This window comes from Pempheris klunzingeri, chromosome 3 (assembly GCF_042242105.1).
Source record: "Pempheris klunzingeri isolate RE-2024b chromosome 3, fPemKlu1.hap1, whole genome shotgun sequence".
NCBI lineage: Eukaryota > Metazoa > Chordata > Actinopteri > Acropomatiformes > Pempheridae > Pempheris > Pempheris klunzingeri.
Window position 1 is genome coordinate 11,284,660 of NC_092014.1, and position 25,945 is coordinate 11,310,604.

General features: G+C 40.7%; 2 protein-coding genes across 4 annotated transcripts in view; both read right to left on the bottom strand.

The window, feature by feature from the left end:
- npnta (nephronectin a) overlaps positions 1 to 10,605 on the bottom strand; it is a 45,233-nt gene extending 34,628 nt beyond the window's left edge. For all 3 annotated transcript variants that reach the window (XM_070828400.1, XM_070828399.1, XM_070828398.1), the window contains exons 1-2: positions 10,420 to 10,605; positions 1,916 to 2,016 (exon numbers count right to left, since the gene is read on the bottom strand). In XM_070828400.1, the coding sequence (XP_070684501.1) occupies positions 1,916 to 2,016; positions 10,420 to 10,490 (172 nt within the window). In that variant the 5' untranslated portion in view covers positions 10,491 to 10,605. The remainder of the gene's footprint in view (positions 1 to 1,915; positions 2,017 to 10,419) is intronic.
- A 4,191-nt stretch (positions 10,606 to 14,796) lies between these two features.
- Positions 14,797 to 25,945, bottom strand: part of gstcd (glutathione S-transferase, C-terminal domain containing) — a 44,395-nt gene continuing 33,246 nt past the window's right edge. The window contains exons 9-12 of the mRNA XM_070856165.1: positions 22,073 to 22,206; positions 19,336 to 19,366; positions 16,692 to 16,761; positions 14,797 to 15,181 (exon numbers count right to left, since the gene is read on the bottom strand). Coding sequence (XP_070712266.1) covers positions 14,991 to 15,181; positions 16,692 to 16,761; positions 19,336 to 19,366; positions 22,073 to 22,206 — 426 coding nt within the window. The 3' untranslated portion in view covers positions 14,797 to 14,990. The remainder of the gene's footprint in view (positions 15,182 to 16,691; positions 16,762 to 19,335; positions 19,367 to 22,072; positions 22,207 to 25,945) is intronic.

Genomic DNA, 25,945 nt, shown 5'->3' on the forward strand with positions numbered 1-25,945 from the left:
AATTAACACGGGTTAAAAAAAAAAGAAGGTAAGAATGGCATGATGTGCGTCAATACATAAGAATAAAAATCAAAACATCATTTCAGCAATGAAAAACACAAAATGAGTGGATTAATAAACATTATTTTAACAAGCCATACAGTAAATATGTGGCCAGAACCAGCATGCAGAGTAATGAACCCTTTTAGGTCTTTTCCACTGCAGGAACTTAACAACCCGTATCCTGGATCCTCCAATAAACTCAAGTTTTAAGGCTTTGGTCTTTGATTCTGCTTTGTTTCCACTGTATTTTACAAACTGGAGCTTTTTAGATATGCCTCAGAGAAAAGGCAACAGCGCTTTGGATACACTGATTAAAAGGGGACAGGCGTTGTCATTTTTATTCGCTGTTTGGTAGGCGAGTGAAGTTGTGGCACAGACAACAGAAAAAGTGGCACTGATCCTGCCATTGAGCTTCCCCCACTTTCATGTGAATTTGAAATGGGAAATTGCATGTCAAAGAAAATGAGTATCTTCAATGCCAACAACAAAATGTATCAATGACAGACAATTCAGGCGTTGCCACATTGGTCCAACAAGCTCATGGTAGTGAAATAGTGGTTACTGCCATGTTCTTGTGTTTGTTGTGATGTGATGACACATTGGCTTGACTCATCATAACTCACAGCACTGCCTGCACCCTCTGGCAGTATCTGCAACTTGAATTTAGAATCACCTCCTGAGCAGAGCTCGATTTTAGTTCTAGGAACACATGGCTAAAGCCTGCAGAGAACAGTGGAAACAAAACCAGAACCTGTGACAGTGGCTACACATTAAAACAATAGTGATACAAGAAATACACATTAGAGTTAGATGAGGATCTACAGGATCTGTACGCTAAATATGAAACTACCACTAGCAGCCAATTAGCTTAGCTTAGCATACACAAAATTAATTTGTAGTGTAGCATGAGCTTTCTATTTCTACCCTTAGACAGATCCAGGGTAGTTGTTGAAAGACTTTATACAAAGCTAATCCACTGCTGGCTGCAGCGTCATATTCAACAGATGTGAGAGTGCTATTGATTTTCTCATCTAACTCTTGGCAAGGAAACAAAGTATTAAGTATTAATCAAGTAATTCTCAAAAAGTCAAACTATTTCTTCAAGTTGCGGGTTGCTGATTTCCTGCTATGCAAAAGGCCTAGTTATGTGTTAATCCCTCTAAACCTCCACAGTGAAGCAGCAGCTGTACCAGCACAGGCACCAAGCCATGCAGAGGATTTGACATTTGTGAGGCAACTGGCCAGATTTGAAACCCATGTTAGTCTAGTCACACCTCCCTGGGTAGCATTACAGGAGTGCAGAGGATCTTTACACAAATGTATATGTTAATATTTCATGGAGTTCATCTGACAGAGGCATGCGGCAATGACAGGACACATCCTCTGAATCCCCTAAGTGGGGTTGTGGAATATACAGATGAGTTGAGGTCTGTACACCTGATAACATGGATTGTGTTCACACCACTGCTCTTGATTTTTCTTGTTTTAGCAGTGTTAGCGAGCTTGTCTTTGCACAGTAATAATCTATAATCAATCTCCTTTCTAGCCTTGAATTTGTCCACCTGCAGCTCTCCCCCTTTATGGCCGCCCACAGTGTGAATATAAATGTCAGCCGGCCCTCTAGTCCCCCAGTCCAACCAGCCATTACCATCAATCTTTACTCAAAGATTGTCCCAGGTGTGATGCTCCATTAACTGTATGTGCGTCTGTTGTGACAACGACCGTGTGTGTATGTGTTTTCCCGAGCCTCTAGTTATTTACACCGTAACAGCTTCTCCTCTGTCTAATAGCATCTTTGACCCCAGCTTGAAACCTTGCAACCTTGTTAGCTCTGTTTGCCCCCAGCAGCAGCAGCAGGCATGGTGGCACTCACGCTGGCAGTGACCCCAGGACCGGCGTGTCCATCCCCAGCAGCAGTCCACCCTGGCCCCGTATCGACACAGGCCGTTGGACGACGCCATCTGCCGTGGCCACCTGTGAGGGGATGACATAATTAGTTCACAGCCAATTAAAATGTCTTAATGAAAAGCAGGGGTCTTCTCAATGTTGTTTGGAGACAGGCTTCAAAGCATTCACATGATTCATTTCAGTTTCCTACTGTAGAGAGAAAAGTGTCTACAGACAATGTTTTCTTTTGTATTAATAAAAATGATTTCCCTGTATTTTTTACCAGTCAAAGGGCTTTTTAGGGGAGTTTTTCCTTGTCCGAATTGAGAGTTTAAGGATAGAGGGGTTGTTCCAATTGTAAAGCCCTTTGAAGCAAGTCTGCGATTTGGGGTAAAATATAAGTAAGACTGAACTGACTAATCTATATCGATGTTTTTAAGTATAATAGCTCTTCAGTAGCACTGAAGGGCACATATTCTGTTACATACAATGTATTTGAGTATCCAAGGGGGAAAAAGCCCCTTTCCAGTGAGAGCAGTGATACTGTTTGTCAGAATAGTTGCAGATGAATTGAATTAAATGAATGAATTAATTTACTGTCAATCAACTCATCTATGAATGATTTATCTCTTAATCTAAAATATAAAACTCACACAACATTTCGTCAGGGTGCTGAAACCAGACTTTTCGCTGCTTCCCTGTGGCAGATTATCTTTGCATCATGGAAATGAAACTGATAGCACATCAGATCCTGTTGGTTTGTTTGATGTCAAACTGGAGACCTGTGTCGAAAGCCTGCCAGACCCGATTTGAATTTAGTCTTAAGTGTGCATCAGTGCACCACATCTGAGAAGACCACATTACTGTGTTCATTATAAGGCTTGTTAGAAGCCCATACCCATGCAGAATTTAGCCCGTGTTTTAAATCTACATTTATTACAGTAACACACGTCACAATACGTGTCCCTTCACCGAATGTTTAAAGAATCAGAATCAACTTCATGACAGTGGAAGATTATATCATCCCTTCTACAGAGGGAATAATGTTCAAAGAGATATAGGTTATTTTCCAAGCACTTGCAATTGCAAGAGAAATTACAGCTGGATGTTTTTGTTACACCATGTTCTATTCTCCTCAGAGCAAGAAATAGCTTCTTGGCAGACAGTGCATGTGGATTACCTTTTTATCTGTACCGAGGCTCACCACATATTTATGAAGAGAATGGGGTGAAGGAATGAGTCCATTTAAGGATACTGATGAAAATCCAAGCTGCATACTTTGAGAGCCTGGCTCTGAGATGTTACCTAAAATCTAGCCAGTTATAAATGAATCAGAAACTAGGAAAGACCAGCCTGCCTGAATTTTCTAATAGTACAATGACGAAAACTCCCCATCTCTTTGAGCACTGAGCGCTGCACTTTTATTATCATTGCAAGTGGTCTTGAGCAAATGGGAACTTTGCGTAGTTCATTGAATAAATCCAATATAGGAAAGCTGAATGACCTGAACTGACTATGCAGATACAGAGGAGCTGGAGACACGTCAATCCAGTCACAAAACAGAGGAGAAATTTTCCTGATGCTTCCTTTAGACAAAAGATGCTGTCTTTTGTGCCTTGATGAGACAGTGAGGTTGTTGCTCAGTATTCAGGGCACATCTTTGCCACTATCCCTGCCTGTTAGTGTGTCTATGCCAAGATGAGGAAATGCTAATGCTTGCTCCCGCTGCCAATCACCTCATTGGAAAAAAACCAGATGGATGCTAAGTGAGAGTGGCAGATCCAGGGAAAATGTTTGTCTGCTGCCTGGCAAGCAGGAAGGCAGTCAGGCAGGGAGAAACTCCAGGTACACAGTAAGAGAGGAGAAAAGAGGAGGGGAAAGACAAGAAAGGAAAGGAGTCGGGTTTAAATGCCACTGTCTCTGTAAGTGACAAGCACCCACACAAACACAAACGTATCACCTGCTGTCCCTCCATACTGTGAACTTGTTACATAAAACAAAACAAGAACATCTCTGCTTGTGGCAAAAATCATTTCATTTGGAAGGTGATAACACCCTTTAAAAAAAAAAAAAAAGACATCAACCCATGACATTTCAGTGATATTTCGATCTGATGACTGAAAGCCAATTTCATCTCATGGACACAGAATGAATTTATTAATCAGTGTGCATAAGGTAATTATCGTCTTAAAATACGTCTAAAAGTCTTCATGTGTGAAGAGTGAGCACCTGCTCCTGAATAACCTAATGGTCTCATATTCCTTTGCAGTTTTATCATATTATGTAGCAATCATTGCACATAAAGCCTCTCAGTAAAACGCTGCCCAAACCAGGGACACCGTCACATTAATACAGTTAGCATTTTGACATCAGCTCGAGCTGAACTGTAAAAAAAAAAAAAAAAAAACACAGCTGTAAGTTCAAGGTCTTGTCTTCATTACAAACGCTGTGTGCTGTAGTGGCCTTGAATAAATGCTCTTTTCAAATAGCAGCCCAGTCATTAATTCCAGAAACTTTGTATTAACTCAGTGGTCATTGCTGCAGTGATTAAATGGTGTTTAGCACCAATCTTGTTCCTTAATGTCTTTTTGATGACATTCACTTTTTTCTGCAACATTAAAAAAAAATCAGCATATCATCAATTATGTGACTGGCACTTGTTGTTCTGCCAGCTCATCTTATCCAGCTTCTTCATGTTGCCATAAGTTGCTTTGAAAATCCCATCTAACGGTGTTGATTGCCAGATGTTGGTTAGAAAACTGATGTGTATGAAGCACTTCTTTGTATATGGGTATCCAAAAGAAATTGAGGTCAATGATGTATAAAATCATTTTCAAAATGGAAACAACAGGCAGATGAAGCAGTCATAAAAATCTGATTGAACCAAGAAAATTATCTTGGCAATCAAATCTAAGGTTTTCAGTTGGTTTTCCAGTAGCAAGAAACGATTATGATATTTTGTTAGCCTGAAGGCTATATATATATATATATATATATATATATATACGTGTGTGTGTGTGTGTGTGTGTGTGTGTGTGTGTGTGTGTGTGTGTGTGTGTGTATATATACATACACATATTATGGCAAGCCATTTAGGAAATTATATATATGGAATGAAACTCTGAATATATTGAATGAAAGTCCGAATATATTGAATTAAAGTCTGAATATATGGAATGAAACTGTGAATATATTGAACGAAAGTCACCATCTTGTTTTTTAATTACACTTTCACCTGAACGGCTGAAGGAGGGAGAGGATGGGTGAAGCTGCCCGAAATTTAGTAGCTGCGATACTGCGCAACGAACAAGTTATTAACACCCTGGCTAATGCCTGCAACGGTAACACTAATAGTAGCACTAGCACGGTAGTTGCTAATGCTAATGCCTGCACCGGTAGCACTAATAGTAGCACTAGCAACTACCGTGCTAGTGCTACTATTAGTGTTACCATTGCAGGCATTAGCAAGGGTGTTTATAACTGTTCAGGTGAAAGTGTAATTAAAAAAAACAAGATGGCGACTTTCGTTCAATATATTTAGACTTTCATTCCATATATTCAGACTTTCATTCCATATATTCAGACTTAAAAAACAATTTGCATAAAACAATGGCAGGTACCCATTAACCCCGCTACCCTTCTCACTCACGGTTGCAAAAACATTCCCAAAAACTCCCATGGTGCATTGCAGCAAAACAGTCCAGCACTTGCGACCAGCTCTGCGATCGCTACAATATTAAAACTAGTTATAACTATTAACTCTTAAAATGGAAAGGCTCACATTGATTAAAAATGTAAAGCAATGCCCAATTAATATTACTACAAAACTATGCTATTCGATTTGTTTTGTAAGCAAATGTATTTCGCCAATGGAGGAGGGCGTTATATAAAATCTTACCTAGGGCACCACATTGGGTAGGGCAGCTCTGCCTTCATTCCATATATTCAGAGTTTCATTCCATATATTGGACTTTCATTCAATATATAATTTCCTAAACGGCTTGCCATAATATATATATATATATATATACACACACATATATATACATACATATACATACATACATATACATATATATACACATACATATACATATATATATACACAAACATACATATATATATATATATATACACATACATACATACATACATACATATATATATATATATATATATATATATATATATCAACATATCGGGATCACAGGGGCATGACATCTGATTCAGAGCACATGATGTTATGAAGACTGCGAACAAAGGAGCAGAGTTTCAACTCCTGCAGGCTCCCAGTGGATTGTGGGCGAGAGGTGTCTGGGAGGTCTGGTTGATGCAGTGGAAGCATAAGGAGACAGGAAGCTCAGAGATGCAACAGGTCCTGGATTATTGAATCAAATATTTTCCTCCAATGCTTTCTCCTACACACTCATATAAATACACACATTGTGAATATGAATTCTCATTTCATGTTCTCAGTGCTTCACTCAGTCCTCTCTTCATGCTGAATTTAGCCGGCAGCAGTTGTGCACCGCAGCACACTCTGAACTTGAAACTGAGGGTTTAAAAAAATTATTTTTTTTTAAATCACCTCACCGTTTCATCACATCAAGACTGCAGCAATGTCAAATATGCATTTTTCATTTTCTAAGAACATTCATGGGTTTAAAATGATGCCGAATCTCAATCAACAACTGGCGTTACGGAGACACTGCACAAAAAAGAAGAGCATTTTTTCAGTTACAACTTGTCCCCAGTGATGTTCCCCTGAATGGAAAGCTGGCATATCAAATGAACGTGAGCGTAATACCGGTATTTATTATCTAGAGGCCCTGAATAATGATCCTAAATTGCTCTAAGCCTTGAAGGAACTCGAGCAGATAATTATAACCCTTCACGCATGCCGTGTGACACCTCTTCTCTAGCGCAGACTATCAGACAAGGTTCTTCCAGCAGAACCTGAGAGGATGATATCCGCTACGGGGATGTCATTCCTCTTCCATTGTTTTACTAAGGGATACAGGGCTGGCTGCCTTCCCTTGCCTGACAGTGAAGAGTAGTCAATCCATCGCTCACGGAGGAGCAGTGTGGAGTGGAGCGTGATAGCCAGGACCATGATCTTTCAGAGCGATGATAATTCAATCTAACTATCTATCATCCATCCATGAATTCATACCGAAGCATGCAAAGTGGGACAGTTAAATGGATTTTTCCTCACAAACACCCATAGATGTTTGATTGCTGCATTTTGGAGCATTTTGGTGTGAAAGGCTTGCTTGAACCTGCCAAGCTCAGCTCAAGGCATGAGCCTATGGAAACACAAGGTGTCCGGGGTCTTAATAACCCACCGCGGCTGCACGCGCTGCCAGATCTGCACGCTGACTGCCAAGAGTATCACATTAACACACGGCACCATGTGGGATATTGACAAATATCTGGGGTAAAGATTTAAAGAAAGAAATCTAATTGCTTTTTTGATACAAAGAAGACATAGTGGAAGGAATTCACTCAATGCCTAGAAAAATAAAAATACCTGTATGATGTAAAGCAACGCAACAAAAAAACTCTGTGGTGAACATTGCAAACATTTTTGTATTGACACTACAGATTTGGAATTTGGTGCTTTCCAAGTTGTACATCAATGCATTTCAACAGGCAGAGCACCATGTCAAAAGATCCGCCACTAATGAATGTGCAACATTTTGGAAACCTCTTATAATACTGCTGCAATGCAATGTATTACTTTTCAAGCATCATGCTATACTGATGTTTTTGTCCAAAGTTCATTCAACCTCCACAGGACCTTAACTTTGCATTTTATTCTCTCTCTTCCTTTCTTCCTTTTTCTTTCCGTCTTTCTTTGCATGGTGGACAGAACAACTTTTCAGCGATTTTTGAGTATTCATGTGCAATGACAGCATACCGACATAGTATGCTTTCATTGCACATAAATACTCAAAATTGCATGGGTGAAGACCCTGTGAAAGTGCCATGGAGGTCAATAGTCTGCATAGGTTCAATTGTTCATGTAGCACTTATTTCAACATAACATAAAGTAACCGATTGGCACCTACTCCTGACCTGTCCTGTTTGCTCAGTGACCACAAAGTAGCAGTGAGTGCAGTTATGTTAGTCATAAACTGAGATACTGTATGCTGAGTTTTCCATTGGAGGCATTTGATTTATTACGCTTCACATCTTGTACAGTGAGGTACAGCACGTGAATGCATGTCATTCAACAGGCAAGAAACATCTTCAAAGTCAGTGGCATCTGACCGCATTGTTCACTCTCAGAGAACATGGCAAGGTAACACTTCAAATCTTTTCAATGACTCATCATAAAGATGTCTGTACATGCTTCATCAGTACATTGACATACTCTAGATCCTGAGCACAGAGAAAATGTAAATGTATTATTTCTTTTATTCACACTGCCTGTTGGACTGCACAAGCCCTGAAAGCCCAAAAGTGGGTCTGATATTACAACGCCAACATAACCTGGCACCATTCCCCTGCTTTGGATTATTACTGAGGAGGTCTGGTATGTGCTACTTGGCTGCGGTGGACTTAACAGTTTAGTGACATCACTGGGAAAGAATATCCTCCATCGTATATGTTTTGTCTTTCGTTTTGGCAAAGTCTTCTACGCTACATGACAGGAAATCATCTGTCCTTGAGTCCATGGTTGGAATAAAAAGTGGCAACAACAACAGTACAGTGTTTTTAGCCACAGATTTGCAGGTAAGCATATTATGTGCAGCTATGGGAGAACAAAATGATCTTGCCAGTGATGCCCGTGAAGGACCCTTCAGGACTGGATGGATAAGCCTGTTAGGAACGCTCTCTAAAAGGCAATAAGTGAGGGAGACTAGGTAATAAATGGCTTTTTTGCTTGTGCTCGGTCTCAGGGGATATTCTCACAATGAATTGATATTGAAGCAGAGACTCATGCCCGCGCAAGTTTATACCCATAAAAATTGGCAAATTATGGCCATGGTGACAAGCCACTCCATCAGCAGGGATGTTAATAATGTACAATATGCTGCTGCTACGTTAAAGTAAATGGTCATTATGCAAAGGCAAGGCGTGAAATAAAAGTTTAAGCCCTACGCATCTCATCAGACCACAGCCTGTCACACACACATTAGCCAAGGTGATTACGAAAAATAAAATGTCCTAAATGATAATATAAAATTGCAAATGCTCAACTCAAATTATTATTGTCTGTCTAACACAGACACATTTTTACTCCTTGTTAAAACCTCTGATATCCAAATCTTCAGAAATGCTTTTGAACACAGCAGAAATCTGGACTGAAAGAGGTGGGGAGCCGGGGGGCAGGGGGGTGGGGGGGGAAGAGGCTGTATACCTCCTGATGTCAAAATCCACCAGCAAGCAGGTGGAATGGCATTCAGTCTGAAAGTGCTGTCTGAAATGCACGCACTCCATTTCAGTTATAATTCCCTTCATTAATCTTCAAAGTTTGTCACTCATTTGCAAAAAGTGAAACATGAGAGAGGCTCAGTCTGGCTCACAGAGATACCTGAGGACAAATGAAGCACAATACCAGGCTGCATTTTCCGCTTGAGGTGTAGCAGGAGGACTTTGTCACTCTCTCTCTCTGTTTGACTGGACTTAAGTCCATTTTTACTCTGAGCTCCGGGAATCTATCTGGTCGAGGAACAAATTGATTGACACTAATTTCTTTTTCACAAACAATTTGTAAAGATGTTTTATGTATACTCGTTTCAAGGGAGTGGGCCACACGGTTAGGACTGATCTGCAACCTGGTGTTATTGTGCATGGTTGTGAAAGAAAGAAAGAAAGAAAGAAAGAAAGAAATCATGTTCATCAACTCAGATGCACCTATAGGCAGATCGAAATCTCGGACACAAGCATTCTTTGGGCTCTGGCACGTCTCCACACCTCTGTCTCCACACAGCCCAGTCCTACTTCATCGGATTCATGTTTGAACATGAAGCACCAGGCGATGTGCTGTCACATCACTTTATAATCAGCCCGATATCAGCCCGAGGAAAGAGCCGCTTGGGGTGATTTTTCTTTTTCTTTTGCACGTGTAGACGCTGCTTGTACTGTATCAGAAGTGCTACGATCGCGACGCCAACCGATTTGGATGCACTTGGATTCTTGCTGTGTTTCGCTCGAATAAAAGTTTAGAAGAATAGACAGAGAAGGGGGATGAAGCGAAGATGTCAAGAATGAATCAGTGCTCGCAGCGCATTTGAGCGCACGATCTCACAGGAGCAAGATGTTTTTCAGTCACATCCAAATTTGAGCTTCGTAGTTTGGAGATCATGAAAGAACGCAGCAGTTTGCACCCTTTACCCAAAGGCGCAGCTTTCACAGAAAGAGCCTGTGGATAGATCGAACTGTGCCGATCAAAACGCAGCACACTGTTTAGTCAGACCCACTCGCCTTCTTCTCCCACAAAAGCATCGGCTTACGCAGACAATGTGAACCATGTGCCCTTACCTGCCATCAAAGTCTGCACTTGCTCCAAAGCAGCAGCCGGACAGCAACATCAACTTTATCCATAAATCCATGATTTAGGGAGTTGCGCGTCCACGCTGCTCGTTGTTCTCCGTAATCCAAAAGCGCCGGCACCGCCAAGGAAACAGTTAGACACAAAAAACAAAACAAAAAAAAAAAACAACAGCAGCAGAGTTTATTTGACGCGCGCTGAGGGTGCACAGGTAATGACAGGTCTGCTGTCCGTCGGACTGCTCATGTGCGATATTCAGGAGGAACCATTCCGCTGCCTACAAGTAGAGTGACCCTCGGAGTGTGTATGCGTATGTATGAGTGTGTATGTGTGTGTGTGTGTGGAGCGGGACGCACTCTGCCGGGAAGAGAGCGCACAGCTCCCTCTCCTCTCTCCTCTCTCCTCTCCAAGATCAGTCAGCCGGCTGTCCAACCAACAGCACCCACTGCAGTCAGACCTTATCTCCCGTCCTTCCAGTGACCAGCGGGCGAAACAGCCCGGATATCCAGCCTGCCGCGCGTGTGGGACTCCTAATGTAACAACATCATGACCCGCACAGCCAGGAGGCTCCAGCTGTAGCTCCGCGGCGCGCATGCTTTTGCAAATGCCTTAATTAATTGCGCAGCCTGCTGAGGCACGCAGGTGCATCGCCCACCCAGGTAGACGTTGCTCACGCTGTGAAGACAATGCGGTGAAAATTACTGGGGCTGAATTTGGCCAGCAGGAAAAGATAAGCAGCACATAATACAAAATGAGCGGGTTGACACAGTTTGAGGAAACAAGGGCTGTAATTACAGTAAATAAAACACTGGTGATATAGTTTATGATTAAAATGTTTTTGACATGGTGATTCAAGCTCCAGGTTTTATGGGCCTACTGTTGTGCCACTGTTGCATTGGATTGTTGTAAGAAAATTGCACAGTTGGCTGTTTTTCTTCAGTGCAATTGTCCATCATACTTTGCACAACTTGGAAAAACTGACGCAGTCTTTCTGAAACAGGGAGCTATTTTTTAATATCCACTCCTCGACGAGAGGTTCAGTCTGATTCTATTAGGGTGATTATCTCCTGCCCGGCTCATGAGCAGCACTTCATATTCAAAGCCTGGTGAATTGCACTTCCTGTCTGGGAGCAGAATTATAAACGTCTACCTCATTTTCTGATGTGACAGCCCTCTGCCTCCAGAATCCAGCTCAGTCAATGAAATCATTCGCCAGTAAGGAGTCGGTGGAAAGAAAGGGAGAAAAACAGAGATGACTGGGTAACCAAACGCCATCATTTTCAGTCAGGGAGCAGGAGATGATTCAGATGAGGGTTTGATGTTGTTCACATTCACCACCGTCTTTTGGTACATGCCACTGTTTGCCTTGTCACACCCCGTCACCAACCTGATAATAAATCTATATGGTGAAGCAGGGGTTTGACATCTGATCGGAGGAACGCCGGTTGTGTGTAATTATACTATTAATCACATTATTTTCATGACTGGACTGTAAGAGTGTTTCCGTGATGATTTATTACATTTAGAAACAACTTGCAGGTTGTGCACATTCCTCAATATGCCCCATTGCCAGTAATACTGGTATTTTGTGGAAAAGACTGATCAGATTAAACTTATTTTAAAGGGTCAGTTCAGACAAAACACTAAAATACATATTTTTTTGACTTATGCTAAGTGGAATCATGCAGGTTTTTGTTTTTTTTCCCCACTTTTATCTTCTAACGTTTGGAGAAGCAACCATTTTTGCATGTTCAGCTGACCTGCTGTGTATCGACTAGAGATTCCTTAAACTATATTAGAAGTTAATGTGAATTATGTAATTGGAGGGGCACCAATTGAGCGTTTAATCTACAGTATTTCACATATAATTAATGCCAAATTTTATGCTATTTTTTCCAGGAAACATCCAAGGAAATCACATAGGACTTTAGGACCTGTAAAATAAAGCCATACCAAATTTTGTTTGTGGTACTAAAAGTATTGAACATGTCTTTCCAGTAAATTACACTTAATTACTGTGGATAAATGGGGAAAGATAAATGTATTTCTGTGATTTAGGTGAACTCAACCTTTAATGAGCCCTACAGGGAAAGTGAGTCATTATGTTTTGCTCTTAACAGACAAGGCTAGAGCAGACCGATAGAAAAATAAATGCACAAATAGAATATAAACAGGCTCAACATCAGGCCAAAACAGACGTGACAAGCAGGATGAGAAGCAGCAAAAAGTGCATCACAACATTATCAGGGTGTGCAAAATAACAGCAGCAGGGAACCACAGTAACCAATGAAGACATGTATGCCTAAAATGCATTATTATTTATTAGGTTTACCCGACTTCTATAATTATGCTCAACACAAAATTATATGCAATGAAAGCCAAATGAAACGCATTTCATTGGATGTTAACTGGTCAATATAAAAGCCCAGGCGTGATATTTAAGATAACTGACAGGGCAGAAGAAGCACCGTGTATCCATTTCATCTGGGCTTGTACTGCATATGAGAGCCTGTTATAGTAACTGTGAACACACAAACAAGGTCACCGACAAAAGGGAAAATCCACACCGACGGGGAGGGACCCCGAATATGGAGCAACGAACTGTTGCAGGCAAAAGGGCCATAAACACTAACAGGGTAATGAAGTGGAAAACACTAAGACGAGCCAAATTTTAATTACAAGTAATAACTGAAGTTAATAAAACAATGACAGCTCCATTATTTCCTCTTAGTGGTTTTCTGATGCAACAAATTGTTTAGTTGAAAGCTGCCACAGGAACGGCAAGAAGAGTTTCCACCGAGTTTAATAGGGAAGATTCTATATAAAAGTGTGCCTCTATAATAACGACTATCAGTATATACAGACTGATTAAATGACAATCTAGTATGCACGTTCTTCTTTAGTCTCATGTTGATTTTGCTCCAAGAAAGTTTATTTTGTATATTTTGAATGTTACGCACCACAACACTAAGGCAAATTCCATGTTTGTGAAAACCTACGTGGCAACAAACCTTTTTGTCTTGTGATTCTGTTAATTACTTATAAAAGAATGCATTCTGAGTGAGTGAGTGAGTCTATGCTATATAGAAAGGCCTCACAGCATATTTACATGAAAAGAAGCTCACACATCTCGCATTTTTGTCTAAACAAAGACTCTCGTCTAGTCACCTTCCAGCCCCGGATGTTTGGGTTGAAATCGACCCACTTCACACCTCAAAATTCCCCTCTCTCTTGTGCAAGCTTTAAGTAGTGCCACCTACTCTCTCTCTCTCTCTCTGTGTCCTCTCTTTTGCCTATATGCATTTCTGTAATGTGCGCTTGTACAGAGCCACAAGCATGAATAGGGGAGTCAGACATCTCCTTTTGAAATAATTCCAGTCCTTGGAAGGAGCTGTGTCTGTGGCCATTCACCTCAGGATAGATTGACTCTGCTGGCTGAATTCAGATTAGCTCGACGCTGGAAAAGCCTGCACCGCTCTTGTCTATCCCTTCAGTGCGAGAGGGAAAATGGGTTCTCCGGCCACCTCCCCAGATTCCTCAAGCAGCTGCAATATACTGTCAAAGGTGACAACACAGGATTTTTCAGAGAAACAGATAACCTGTTTCACCTAGGAGAATGGAAGCTTAAGGGGGCTATAGCATGTCTAAAGTATACAGGATGGGAAATGTTGGGAAGTATTGTGTGATTTTCAGGTACTAGGCTTTGAACAGTGTGCATCTAATCAAGCACACTGACCTTTTCACCAGCATCATAAAATATTCATTGCCGCTGAATGTACAACCCTATGCATACCACATTCATTCTTTATGAGGAATAATCAGCTTCTCTGTGGAACTATGACAAATGCTATATTTTACCTGGCGCGATGTGAGATTCCCCTTCTCGCCCTCTCTCAGTCTCGCACAAACATACATCGAGGAGAGGTAGATAATGATAATTCCCCATCTCATCTTAAAGTGCAGATGAGTTTCTAGCGCTGAATGTCTCTGTCTTCTGCTAATACCTGGCAACTGGGGGAGCTTACCGCTGAGTTCTATCACAGAAGGCAGCATACAGTCTTTTTGCAAAAACAGCACACCGACGTATGGCGTGCTTAATTTGCAATGTGGGTGTCTAATTCCTGCTGCTTCTGTTTACGTTTGACAGCTTGATCACACAGTTTTAAGCAAAAGCAGAAACGTGATGTAGCAGTTGGTGAGATTTAAGCTCTTTTACTACAACTAACTGTCCACTAATTGCGCAAAGTTACACCTAAGGAGTAGTTCTCAGAAAGAACTCTTCCAGGGGTTTGTTTTATCTAAAATTGGGGCACTGTTGCCACCACAATCAGTCTGAAAGAGATTGCAGAATATGACCTTTGATGGTCCAGAAGTAATGAGTTTTATTTTCTTAAAAACGGGCTTGAAAAAGTGAAATAAAAAAAGAAAATGTTGTGGTTGGATAAAAAAATAGTAGTAATAACAGCACCATCATGACACAGCCGGTAGGCACAGAGACTGGGTGCTTTATCAAACCCTGAACACACTGAAGAGACTCCGCCGTGCACCGATGCTTGCAGTCCTAATTATGCACCAGTGCTTCCAGTTGGCTAGCATTGACTTCCAGTCCACTTTTTTGCAGCAGCATTCCCACCAACATGTTGTTCTTTGGTGAGCAGCTTTCAGGCTCCATAGTCATGACCCGCACCGAGTACCCACGAGTCTCCGCTGCCCACGACCGGTCCAGGTCTACCAGGCCCATACACTGTTTACCTGGAGTGGTCCAGAAAGAAAGACAGTATAATTCATGTATAAAATAATAAGAATTTTATCATTCGAAAAATGACTAACCTGGGTTTAGACATTTACTAAAGAAAGGGACATTAATCTTGATTTTACTTGTTACTCACAGATAGGGACACAATAACAGGTACTTTTACAATATAATACAATTCAAAATGACAGCAAGCACAGCCTCAAAAAGTGACAAATCAAAAGGAAAAACCTGAATGACGAACAAAAAGATCTAAGTCTTTTAAGGAAGCACTTTCATCCTGAGATTTCATCTCTCCCAGGATGTAGGTCACTGATCGGTTTGATACCAACAAAAACGTTTTGAATCATACGATACGACTTTCGCGATCACTAGATTGAGGTAATATCTTATTGGAAGACTCTCAGAGACGAGTAGAATCCATGCCGAGGCTCACTGAAGCTGCTCTGGTAATTTATGATGCCAGCTGTGTTGTTTTTTTTTTTTCATTGAATTTTTCACCCATCTGTGTATGCTGCTGATGCTGATATATCTAAGCCAATATCAGCGATCAGCATATCAATCAGGCTGTTGTGCATATGAGTGTTCCTGCTATTTTGTCTATTTCCTGTATGTTCCTATCATTCATGTGTATCAGTGTCCTACAGAGATCCTACTTATTCGTCAGCAGCTTCCCACCGATCACCATACATTTCTCTTTTAAACATTGAAGGTTTTTTTTTTTTTTTTTAAAAAAACACTTCAAATATATTATACAGTTAAGCAGTTGGGTAGCAGGTGGCAGACGCACTAAACACAAGCTTTGGTCTGCCATGCTGCCTTCACGGTCACAGTCACATTGGCAGGCTCCAGAGAGATGAGATCAAACATGGTTAGAAAATGGCAGTGGGAGAGGTTGAGCCGTGTTAACTGATATAGAGCAGAAACCCCTGTGACAGGTGGTGTCAGGTACATATGAAAGAGCTTCAGACTGACGAGGCATTGGGGAGCCTCCTCAGATTCAGAGGGAAAGCTTTGATAAGCTGGAGAGCTACCATAAGAGAGTGAAGAGAGTCCGCACCATAATGAAACACTGTACGGTGAGGCTTCGGCACAGGCCTGGAGGTTTCAGTCAGACAAAACACTGCCTCTGAACCTGACAAAACTGATCTGGCAGCTGTTCACTGCAGCTGTTTTGTCACACTGAAAAAAAAAAAATCCCTCCATGAACATTTTTCACACTTTAGAAAAAGTGTAGCAGTATGGTTGAGTCGCAGTGTGAAAATCTGTGAAAACACAACATCGGCATGCACAGGAGTAACTGTTTGGGTGTGACAAAAATTCTACTACATGATAAACAGTAGTCAAAGTAGAACTGTGATTCAGAGCTGGAAAGTCATACTGGGAAAATGTGCCTGATTCCATGATTTTAACAAAACAGACAAAGAATAAGAGATCAAAATAGCAGTAGTATCAGACATACATACGGTAAATTGGGTGATGGTGTAAGGAGACAGTTGTAAACCGTACCTATGAGTCGCCTCTCAGGAGGGAGCTGGACGGCAGTTTGGTCTGCGAAGCGGCAGAGGATCATATGTTCCTGAAACAAGCACAGAAAATGACTGCAGGAACTGTTTATTGGAGATGTAATCAATACTAACACTAAAGCTCTGGATGCCATCTGTCAGGTCTGAAAAGTACAGGCTTTTTTACCCTGCCACTGCAAGAAAAGCAAATCACTGACAAGACCCATCTGTGATTTAAAGAATTCTACAAAGATTCTTTTTTTTTTAATAATGGGCCATTCAGTGAAACTAACACTACTATGCATGCATATACACACAGGCGCACACAAATTTGTTCTGTTTTTTCATCCATTTTTTTCCCCCACATCTGCTTATCCTACTTACACCCGTGGAGAGAGGAGTTTGAGCCTATCTCAGCACGGACAGAGCGGCATGAAAATGTTCTCAGCCGATCACTACTCTAATATGCGGCAAATTTAATGTAGGAATTCAAATCAAACGGTATTTGAGGTCCTTTTTAGCCACACTAGCGCCATGGCTCTAGGGAGGCAAAGTGTGGTCATTCCAACACAACATTTCCATAATATTTTGTACACACGCCATATACTCCATGAAGAATGAATCCTGCTAATGAAACCTGCTAAGCATGCTAACAGGCTAAACTGAGAGGGTGAAGCTGGTCAACATTACCTACTGTGATATCCGCATGTTAGCATTGTCACTATGAGCATTGCTAGCATGCTAATATTAGCATACAGCTACACACAAACACTAGCATTGGTTTAGACTCTTAACCCTGTGTCAGGTGTTGTGTCTTTACAATAATGATGTAACAATGGACCAGCTTCCTTCATCTTGCATTAAACTATCCCTACGAATTCTCCAAAAAAAGGCCAGATATTTAGTGATTTCCCACCGGAGGACACATTTCTCTGTCCTGTTTTTACCTCGCTATGGTTCTTACTTGACTTGGTTCACAGAACAAGAGAACAAGTGAGAGCCGTAAGTAATCTCTACCCTGTTTCTGCTCTAATTGATTCCATTCCTCACTGCACGGGGTCGGCGCTGAATACAATGCCACGGAGCAGGTGCTTAAGTTCGAGCTAAGCACTAATATCTCACACCATTAGCCCTTTACTCCGGCGATATCCCATTTGTCAATGCGCTGTCATTCTGTTCAACTACTGTAGTTCAGGGGAGACAACTAAGGTTCTGCTACAAAACAATGCAATGCAGCGGTTTTTTTTTGCTTCTGCAAGTGTCAGCCGGGGATTCGGAAGTAGAGTGGTTCTGTGCACCGAGCACGGATGAATCACAAATACAAAACACAGCAAAACCTTAAGGGGATTTAAAGTGGCAGATAATGTGTCTAGTCTAGTTTAAATAGAATGTTGATTTCTTCTTCTGTGTGGCTACACGTTATTATACTACATCCAGACACAAAATACAACAATTTTGATGTATTTTGCTCACTGGGCTTTTAGACAACAGTAGAAAAGTCACAACTCACAATCACAGAACAGTAGGCTACAATTTTCCAGTGTCTTGTAGATAATACATAATCTCCTGTGCCTCTCAAGCCACATCTCTAAAACTCAGCTTCTTCTAGTGCACAAAAGACAAGTTAGAGGTGGTCCGATGTTGTGACATGTCAACTCTTGAGGTTGCCATGGATAGGACCTGCAGCAACTTTTGCACAGATTCTCCCTAAGGGCACTGACAGGTCCCATACATCATCGTGGGGTGGCCCTCCCACAGTACAGTGCTATGTCTGTGCTGAGCGATAAGGGATTGAGAGACTGGAGAGTGTGAGACTCCCTCCGGTAACTGCCTGGGGAATCTTTGTTTCCAAGACAGTGATGACAGCTCAGAGATCTCATGAATTTTATTTTTGTGTCCAATAAAAAAACAATAAAATGAATCAAGTAAAAAGTAAAGCAGTGTAGGAAGAAGCTGAAAACAATCATACTTATGGAGGTTGTATTATAATTGCGTTACTACAGTTGTCTCCTATTTGCATACTGTAGTTGCTTTACAGTTGTATTCCAAGCAGAAAAGTGTACACATTACTTACTAAGGCTTTAGTTTAGAAACCAGCTAGTAGTTACAAAGAACTTAGAAAGGATGCACTAACTTAGTAGTGAATTTATGAATAGCAGATGCAACCCAATGCAGGTGTGTCTCTGCTCCCCAATTTGTTTCTCATCCCCATTTGTCTAAACATTTGTCTGAATCTCTTCTGGTTTCTTGCTTTGTTGGGTGCTGACAGTTGTGGCATGACAAAGCACTTTCACCTTTCACCGACCCATTGCACTCTGGTCCAGGCTTGTGAAACTGTAACTTTTAAACTAAATGCCATTGATTCCACTATACTTCTGTTGATGCAGCAGCATTTTAATTAAGAAGCAATTAGCTAGAAGAAAAACTTCTTCCACTGTGTTGGAAGAGAAAACACAAGAGTCTAATGAACACTTTTTAAAATAAGTCACGACCCAGCAAGGCATCTTTTGATGTGAATATTGTGAACTGAATCTGAAACACAATCTTTGTAAAACTTGAGTTGTTGTAATAAGTGTGTTTGATATTACCCCTGAGTGCAAATTAATAATGAATGCAATAGAGGCATTTAATTATATTCGAAGACATACCTTATAAGTAAGAGTCTCTTGGAACCTTTTGCTGTAAATACAGAAGATATTTTGTTGTTAGCGTGCAGTGATTAACATGTCACATATTTACATACTCAGGTCTGAGGAAAAACCATCTCACAAAAAACTAAGAATATATAACCAAAGCTAAAGCTTGACAGAACACAAACAACATGTATTTCTCTAAGACAAACCACTTTCTCAGTGGGAAAGAAGGACTTTTATAAAAACAAAGCTTTTGGCACGACATGGGAACAAAGTCAGTTTGCTTGTTGTGGTTAAACATAGTCAGATCATCACTGAAGCTAATTAAAGATCAACATGAAGAGGGTCAGGGGTTAGGGGCCAGTTGGGTCACATGGAGAGAAGTCTCAAGTTTAACTAGAACAGTAAGGGCCTTAATGAAATGGGCAGTTTGGTTTCACAGCTCATAAAAACCTGTGAACTTCCTGGAATGTCTACACCTGCAGAATATCCACATGAGTACCCGGAACATGACCTGAGGGGAAAACTCTAAAAGTAGCAAGACGAAGATTGACACAGTCAGGTGTGGAGGCCCCTCACATATACTGCACAACTGCCCTCCAGAAACACAGCTTCTTGTTGTCCATTATAGATGCAAAGTTTTTGTCATTCTTTAATATTTTATGAGGAGTCGGGAGGTATGAAGTGTCGAGTCAACTTAGCAAAAGTGAGGAGAGGATTAACTTTTGTGAAACCGATGAACATCTACACCGCATACTGATGGTCTTCCACGAGGCATAATTTTAGGGTCAGTTATACTATAGTGACAAAAAAAAAAAAAAAAATCCTTGAATCACCTGAAACATAATAAATGCAAACAATATAACCACTTTTGCATATCAGTGTGCATTAATGTTTAAGTCCTGGTAGCTACAGCAATAAGAGCTACGCTTCAAACTGTATTATTAGTGGGGATGAAATGAACCAAACAGTAGTTGAACTGACAGCAACACCAAAATTGAAGTGGCTCATGGTATGCCACCTTTCTTGTTGTAGCATATGTTGATTTGTTAACTATGTCACTGTAAGTTTTTGGTATGCTGCCACCGTTCTGCTGGTTTATGGCTCTTATAAACAGCTTGCAAATTATAAAAGGCTCATTACTTCTATTTCACAAACATATACCACCGTCCACTGGTGGACTATCAGTACGGTACGCCTGAACATGTCTAAGCAATTGTCTGAATTACTGTACCCAAATCCACGCACGTGAAACTCTGATGTATAAGCTAAATGCCTCCGATCCCATTTTACTTTTGTTAATGCAGTATCTCAAATAAAATGTAGTGAAAGGAAAAACTTGTCTCATTGTGTTGTCACTAATGAACTAAAGCAAGTCATAACCCATGAAGGTGTCTTTTCATGTGCAAATAATATTATACAATTCTGGTTTTGCTGTCATATGCCAGTTCTGAACGGTATGCCTTTTTGACTAGTGGTGTGATGCTGCTATTTGACCGGCGTACTGCACATGAAATCAGAAAGTAATTCCTCTTCCATTATCACATACCACTCACAACTGGCTTATGATGATTTCTTACTGGCAATAGCGCTGCTGTGCCGTGTGAAAGCGTTATGTCACCACAAATAGAGGCCACTATTCACCATCACGGAGGAAACTGACGTCATAAAAACAACCATGTAAAAAAAGCTAAATGCGGATGAAGGGGTGGATGAAGAGCTGACAAAAAGAAGGAATATGGAAACAGGGCTTGAGGTGACTGGGCTGCGTCTCAGCAATCAAACCTGATGAATGTTTTCTAAAATTAATTTCATATAAGGCATATTGCACCATCTTGCTGCCCTCCTTCTGTGAGACACTCCCAGTCATAGTTAAATATAACAATGGGTAGTGGCAAACTGTACTATTTCATCACAGACCACAACAGACGTGGTCCGATCAGTCTTAATACCAAAACAGGCCGAACAATTAAAATTGGTTTTGCCACCTTAATGTGCTTAATGTGCTGGTGGTCACAGTCTCTCAGTTGCTACAACAGTAATCCTACACAACAGTGTTTTGTTTTAAAGCTTTCAGTATCCAAATGTGTTTGTAATAGCAAACCACCTTGTGCTTCTTAGGCCATTACAAAATCAGTGTCATTAGTTAAGAAAGTGCTGCTATAGCAACAGGACCTGCACCATGAAAGCATAGCCTCTCACTTTTCTTACTCTGCTGCTTGTTCCTTCCATCTCTAGTTAAATAACATCTTATTTTGACTTACATCACATGAGGACAGACAATTAAGTTGTTATTTATTTATAATAATTCCACCAAGAGTCACGCTTCTTGTCTGCACCTCTAGTTGGACTTTGCTGTCAGTCTGTAATATCCAAGATGGTCTCTACACAGAGAACCCTGTTCTCAGTTGCTGAGGAACGGGGCTAAGATTGAAAAGGAGAGTTGTGGAACCTGTTGTGAAAGCGATGTGGCACTGCTGCCTCATACTGTCAGTGGAGATGATAAGAGACATGAGATGAACAAAAAAAAAAAAAAAAAAGAGAGAGATAGATCGTGTGTGTGTGTCAGACACAGTGAGAACGAGTGTCAAAATGATGGAGAGCAAGAGCCCCAAAAGAGAAACTGAAAAAACAGACACTAAGAGAAAAGAGAAGCATCAATACTAGAAAGAGTCTAACGAGAAAACAACAATCAGAAACAAAATTTCAAAAATCAGTGACAACCCTGGACTGAGGATGAGGTGCTACAAACCTCTTGGGGAAGGTGAACTTGATTGCGTTCTGGATGAAGCCGTAGCAACAAGGACTGATCACAAAAGCCGCTCCTGCCTGGATGCAATGCTCCGTCACCATGTCTGTCGCGACTCCACATGCATGGAGGGCAACCTGAAGTGGAACAAAGAAAATACAAACCCAACATGTTTTTTTTCCATCAATAAAATATAAGCTTTCTTGAAAGCCTTTTTTGTCCAACAGCAAGACCAAAAACTGAGAGCGCTTGAAAGCATGCACTCAATCCCATTGATTACTTCATAATAGCTGCTGCTATTAAACACATCTAAGCTCTCAGAGGTGCAGACTCGGGGAGTTAGAGCAAACAAAATGTATTAGTGCTTTAGGAGCAGAGGCACGAATGCATCAGGATTCCCATCGAGTGGGTAAACTACACGTGGTGAGGAACACCCCAGATATGCATTAGTAATTGTGTGTTTATGTATTGGATCACACAAAGGGACTAAGAGACCCAAATTATAGCATGTCTGTGTTTCAGCCTTTACCCAGTCCATCTGCAAAAATACATTAGGAGTCCTCAAAGGCAATGAGTTTAATATGCAAAGTACAGTGGTAAAATATAGGACTTCCTCTCAAGCGAACATTACCTAAATAGATTTTCTCTAAATGATCCAAATAAAAAAAATTATCAACAGACTGACGTGACAATAGCCACTTGGGCATACTGAAACAAATCCCGTCCAACTCAAGCAGTCACTTCAAACTTTTTTTTTTTTGTCTTCCAAGAAGTTGTCACTTGGCGTCCGTGAGTCTGAGTCCACTGCATGTTGCCTTGACAGCAGTGCCATGGAGCAGAAGTTCAGAGCCGGTCAGGACGCAGCTAAACCAAGATTGGCTGCAGCTCCACAGATTAGGGAAGACACAGACTCTCTCAGCATGGCCAAACCCTCTCATAAAGTCACTCAAATGTCTGGGCACATTTCTCAGTGATGCATGCACTCTCCCTGAAAGTTTCACGGCTACAGCAATCCTTTAGCTCAAACAAGAAACCAAAAGTGTATACTTTTCTGAATGATCCGTAGTCTATGCTTGGGAATGTTTTTTTTTTTTTTTTTTTTTTTTTTTGCAACTGCATGAAGAGCTCCATATGGAACTACTATGCGTTTGTTCCCTGAATATTCATCAGCAAACAATCATTTATTCCACTTCGAGAAGATGTGCTTTGATTTAAACATGAACTCACACAAGGAGACTCTGCAAATAACCAGAAAGTGAAAATTGGGGAATTAACATCAATTACCTGCATGGCCTTGCATCTATTTGACACCCAATTTTATATCCTGCATTTACTCACTGCAGGGAAATGCCTATCTTACATTCTTCCAACAGCGTGTTTCAAACTGCTAATTAGGAGGTGGAGTCCCTATCAAAGATTGGATGATGTTACATCCCCCACATCTAAAGCAAAAATAATTAACAAAGTAACACCATCACTCTTACCCTGCTACTTAATGTTGTAGATTAGTCATGCCGTGGTAAATCCTAATTACATTTTATAACCTTTAGCCTTGATTTAGCACACAAAAAGCCACTCACCGAACAGAATTGCACACAACTAAAATAAAACACATCCTGATGTGTTTTGATAGCTAATTATGTTTTTCAAATTCTTGATTTAAAAAGCATTCTTGCTTTATCAACGTTTGCAATTTTTTTTTTGTCTTTGTCTGTTTAAGCAATATTGATGAAGCCATGCCCCCAGCCAAACATGTTATATGGGATACTAATTAAAAATGGATAACGGAAGGTGAATGTATATGCAAGGCTGATTTAAAACCGTCTCATAGATGTACACTATTTCATGCATGCCCCGCTAAGCACGCCGCTGCACAAACATTTCACTAGAAGAAGAAATCACAAATCAATATGCAATGACCAAAGGACCAAGGGGCACTTGCACAGCCTTGTTCTTTATTAATCTGTCTTTCAGGGAGAGGAAAAGCTGTTTCTAACTGCATCTTTCTCTCAATAATCACACATCACAGAATAATGAGGCTTCATTATTCACTCTTACTCAAGTAATTACATCCGTCTCCTGTCCTATCTCGGCCTGAGTCAGAACAAGGCCCAGCAATGCAGCTAACAAATGCACTACTCAATCAACATGGCACCCTTCTCCAACAATATGGAGCTCGCAACACCCTGTTGAAGAAAGGTGTGTTGCAACAGTTCTTAAAAGCTCTGATGTCTTTGCTTACAGCTTTAAATGTTCCTTTTTGCTTGTTGTTTAGATTTCATTATAATATCACGTCTAAAAATCACCCAGAAATTTGAGAAAGACAGAAAAAATCAGACTAGAGTAAGTGTGATTACATAGTTGTTTTCCTCTCAAAGGTGAATGCGAATGAACCAAGACAAAACTCCCAAACCTACTTAAATGATATCAGCATTGGAATTAGAGCTGATGAAGCCTTATTGGAATTGATCAATACCCACTTCAACAAAAGATTTAAAGCGGTAATAACAAGTTCATTTTTCTTGACACAAACATAAAGAAGAAAGAACTCGACTGAAAGAATCAATTGCAAACAATTCGACCCTTAAGCAGAACCAATAAATGACCTGGATCCAATAAAATCCCAATCAACTTCAAGCTCCACAACTTTTCCTGCCTCCGAGGTCTGTTGGCGCAATGTTATCAGACAGGACAAAGAAGAAAATCTAAACACGCTGTATGTAAGGGCTGGTGCTGAAACCATTCTAACACTTGGGACGTGCAACTGCAGACAGGAAGAGCAGACGCTGAGTAGGAATAGGGACATCTCGACTTAATTAGCCTGATTAAATGAGCGTGACTAAAAATGGGACCATGCATTATACATAACCGGATTAAAATCAGTGTGATGGGTGGCTCCTTCAGGTAGAAATAGCTGTCACACAGGAAGAAGCTGAGCCAAAGCAAGAGCGAGCTGCGGCTACATAAATGCTGAGGTACGAATCCCAAGCAGTGCAGAAAAGGACAAACATAAGCACCTGTTTCATACATAAATCTTAACATTCACATACTGTGTGAAAAAAAATCTATGTGTGTGTATTAACTTTGTGACTAGGCTATAAAAAAAAAAAAAAAAAAAAAAAAAAAAAAACTCCCACATATTGTGGAGAGGAATAATCCGTGCTGTTTGTTGCTTGCCAAGTGGAACGGGTCTCAGTGGAGTGACAATGCTGGAACAATAGCTACTGCTAATTACAGCAGGTACATAGAGTATATATTCCTATTTGTCCCACAGCGAGTTAAAGTGAGGCCACTTGAACAGCTGGCTTTTCTGGAACTGGGCTATGACACACGGCAGGAAGATGGATTTTCCCAACATGTTTGGGGGAAGACACTGACCTGAGACACATAAATAACAACAGTGATCATGAGTGATGACGATAAATGTCGCCTGTGTGGAAACAGGGAGTCAGAGACTCTACAGCAGGTGAGGGGATGTTTCTAAAACCCCAAAGACCTGTTTTTGTGCGACTCATGATTAACCACAGTTAAGGAAATATTTGCTCAAAATTTATTGTAATTATCAGTTCAACAGCCTTCATCTACCAAGTCAAGATCTCTGTAGATGAAGGTGACTGTTGAATAGAAACTAGCAACGGCTTCGACTTGTAGTTGGAGAGTGCCACGCAATGCTGAATTTCAGTGTGTGTCAGCCCCATTAAGCACAGAGGTTGAAATATAATAAAATATTCATTCTGTTGTCGCAGGTAGTTGAGCAGAATTTAACACATTTATGAAGCCGGACATTTAGCACAAACACATTTAAACACAAACAGGCAGAACTGCAGTCCTGGCACAAATGTTGGTATAAAAAAAAAATGTGTAATGAATTAAGGA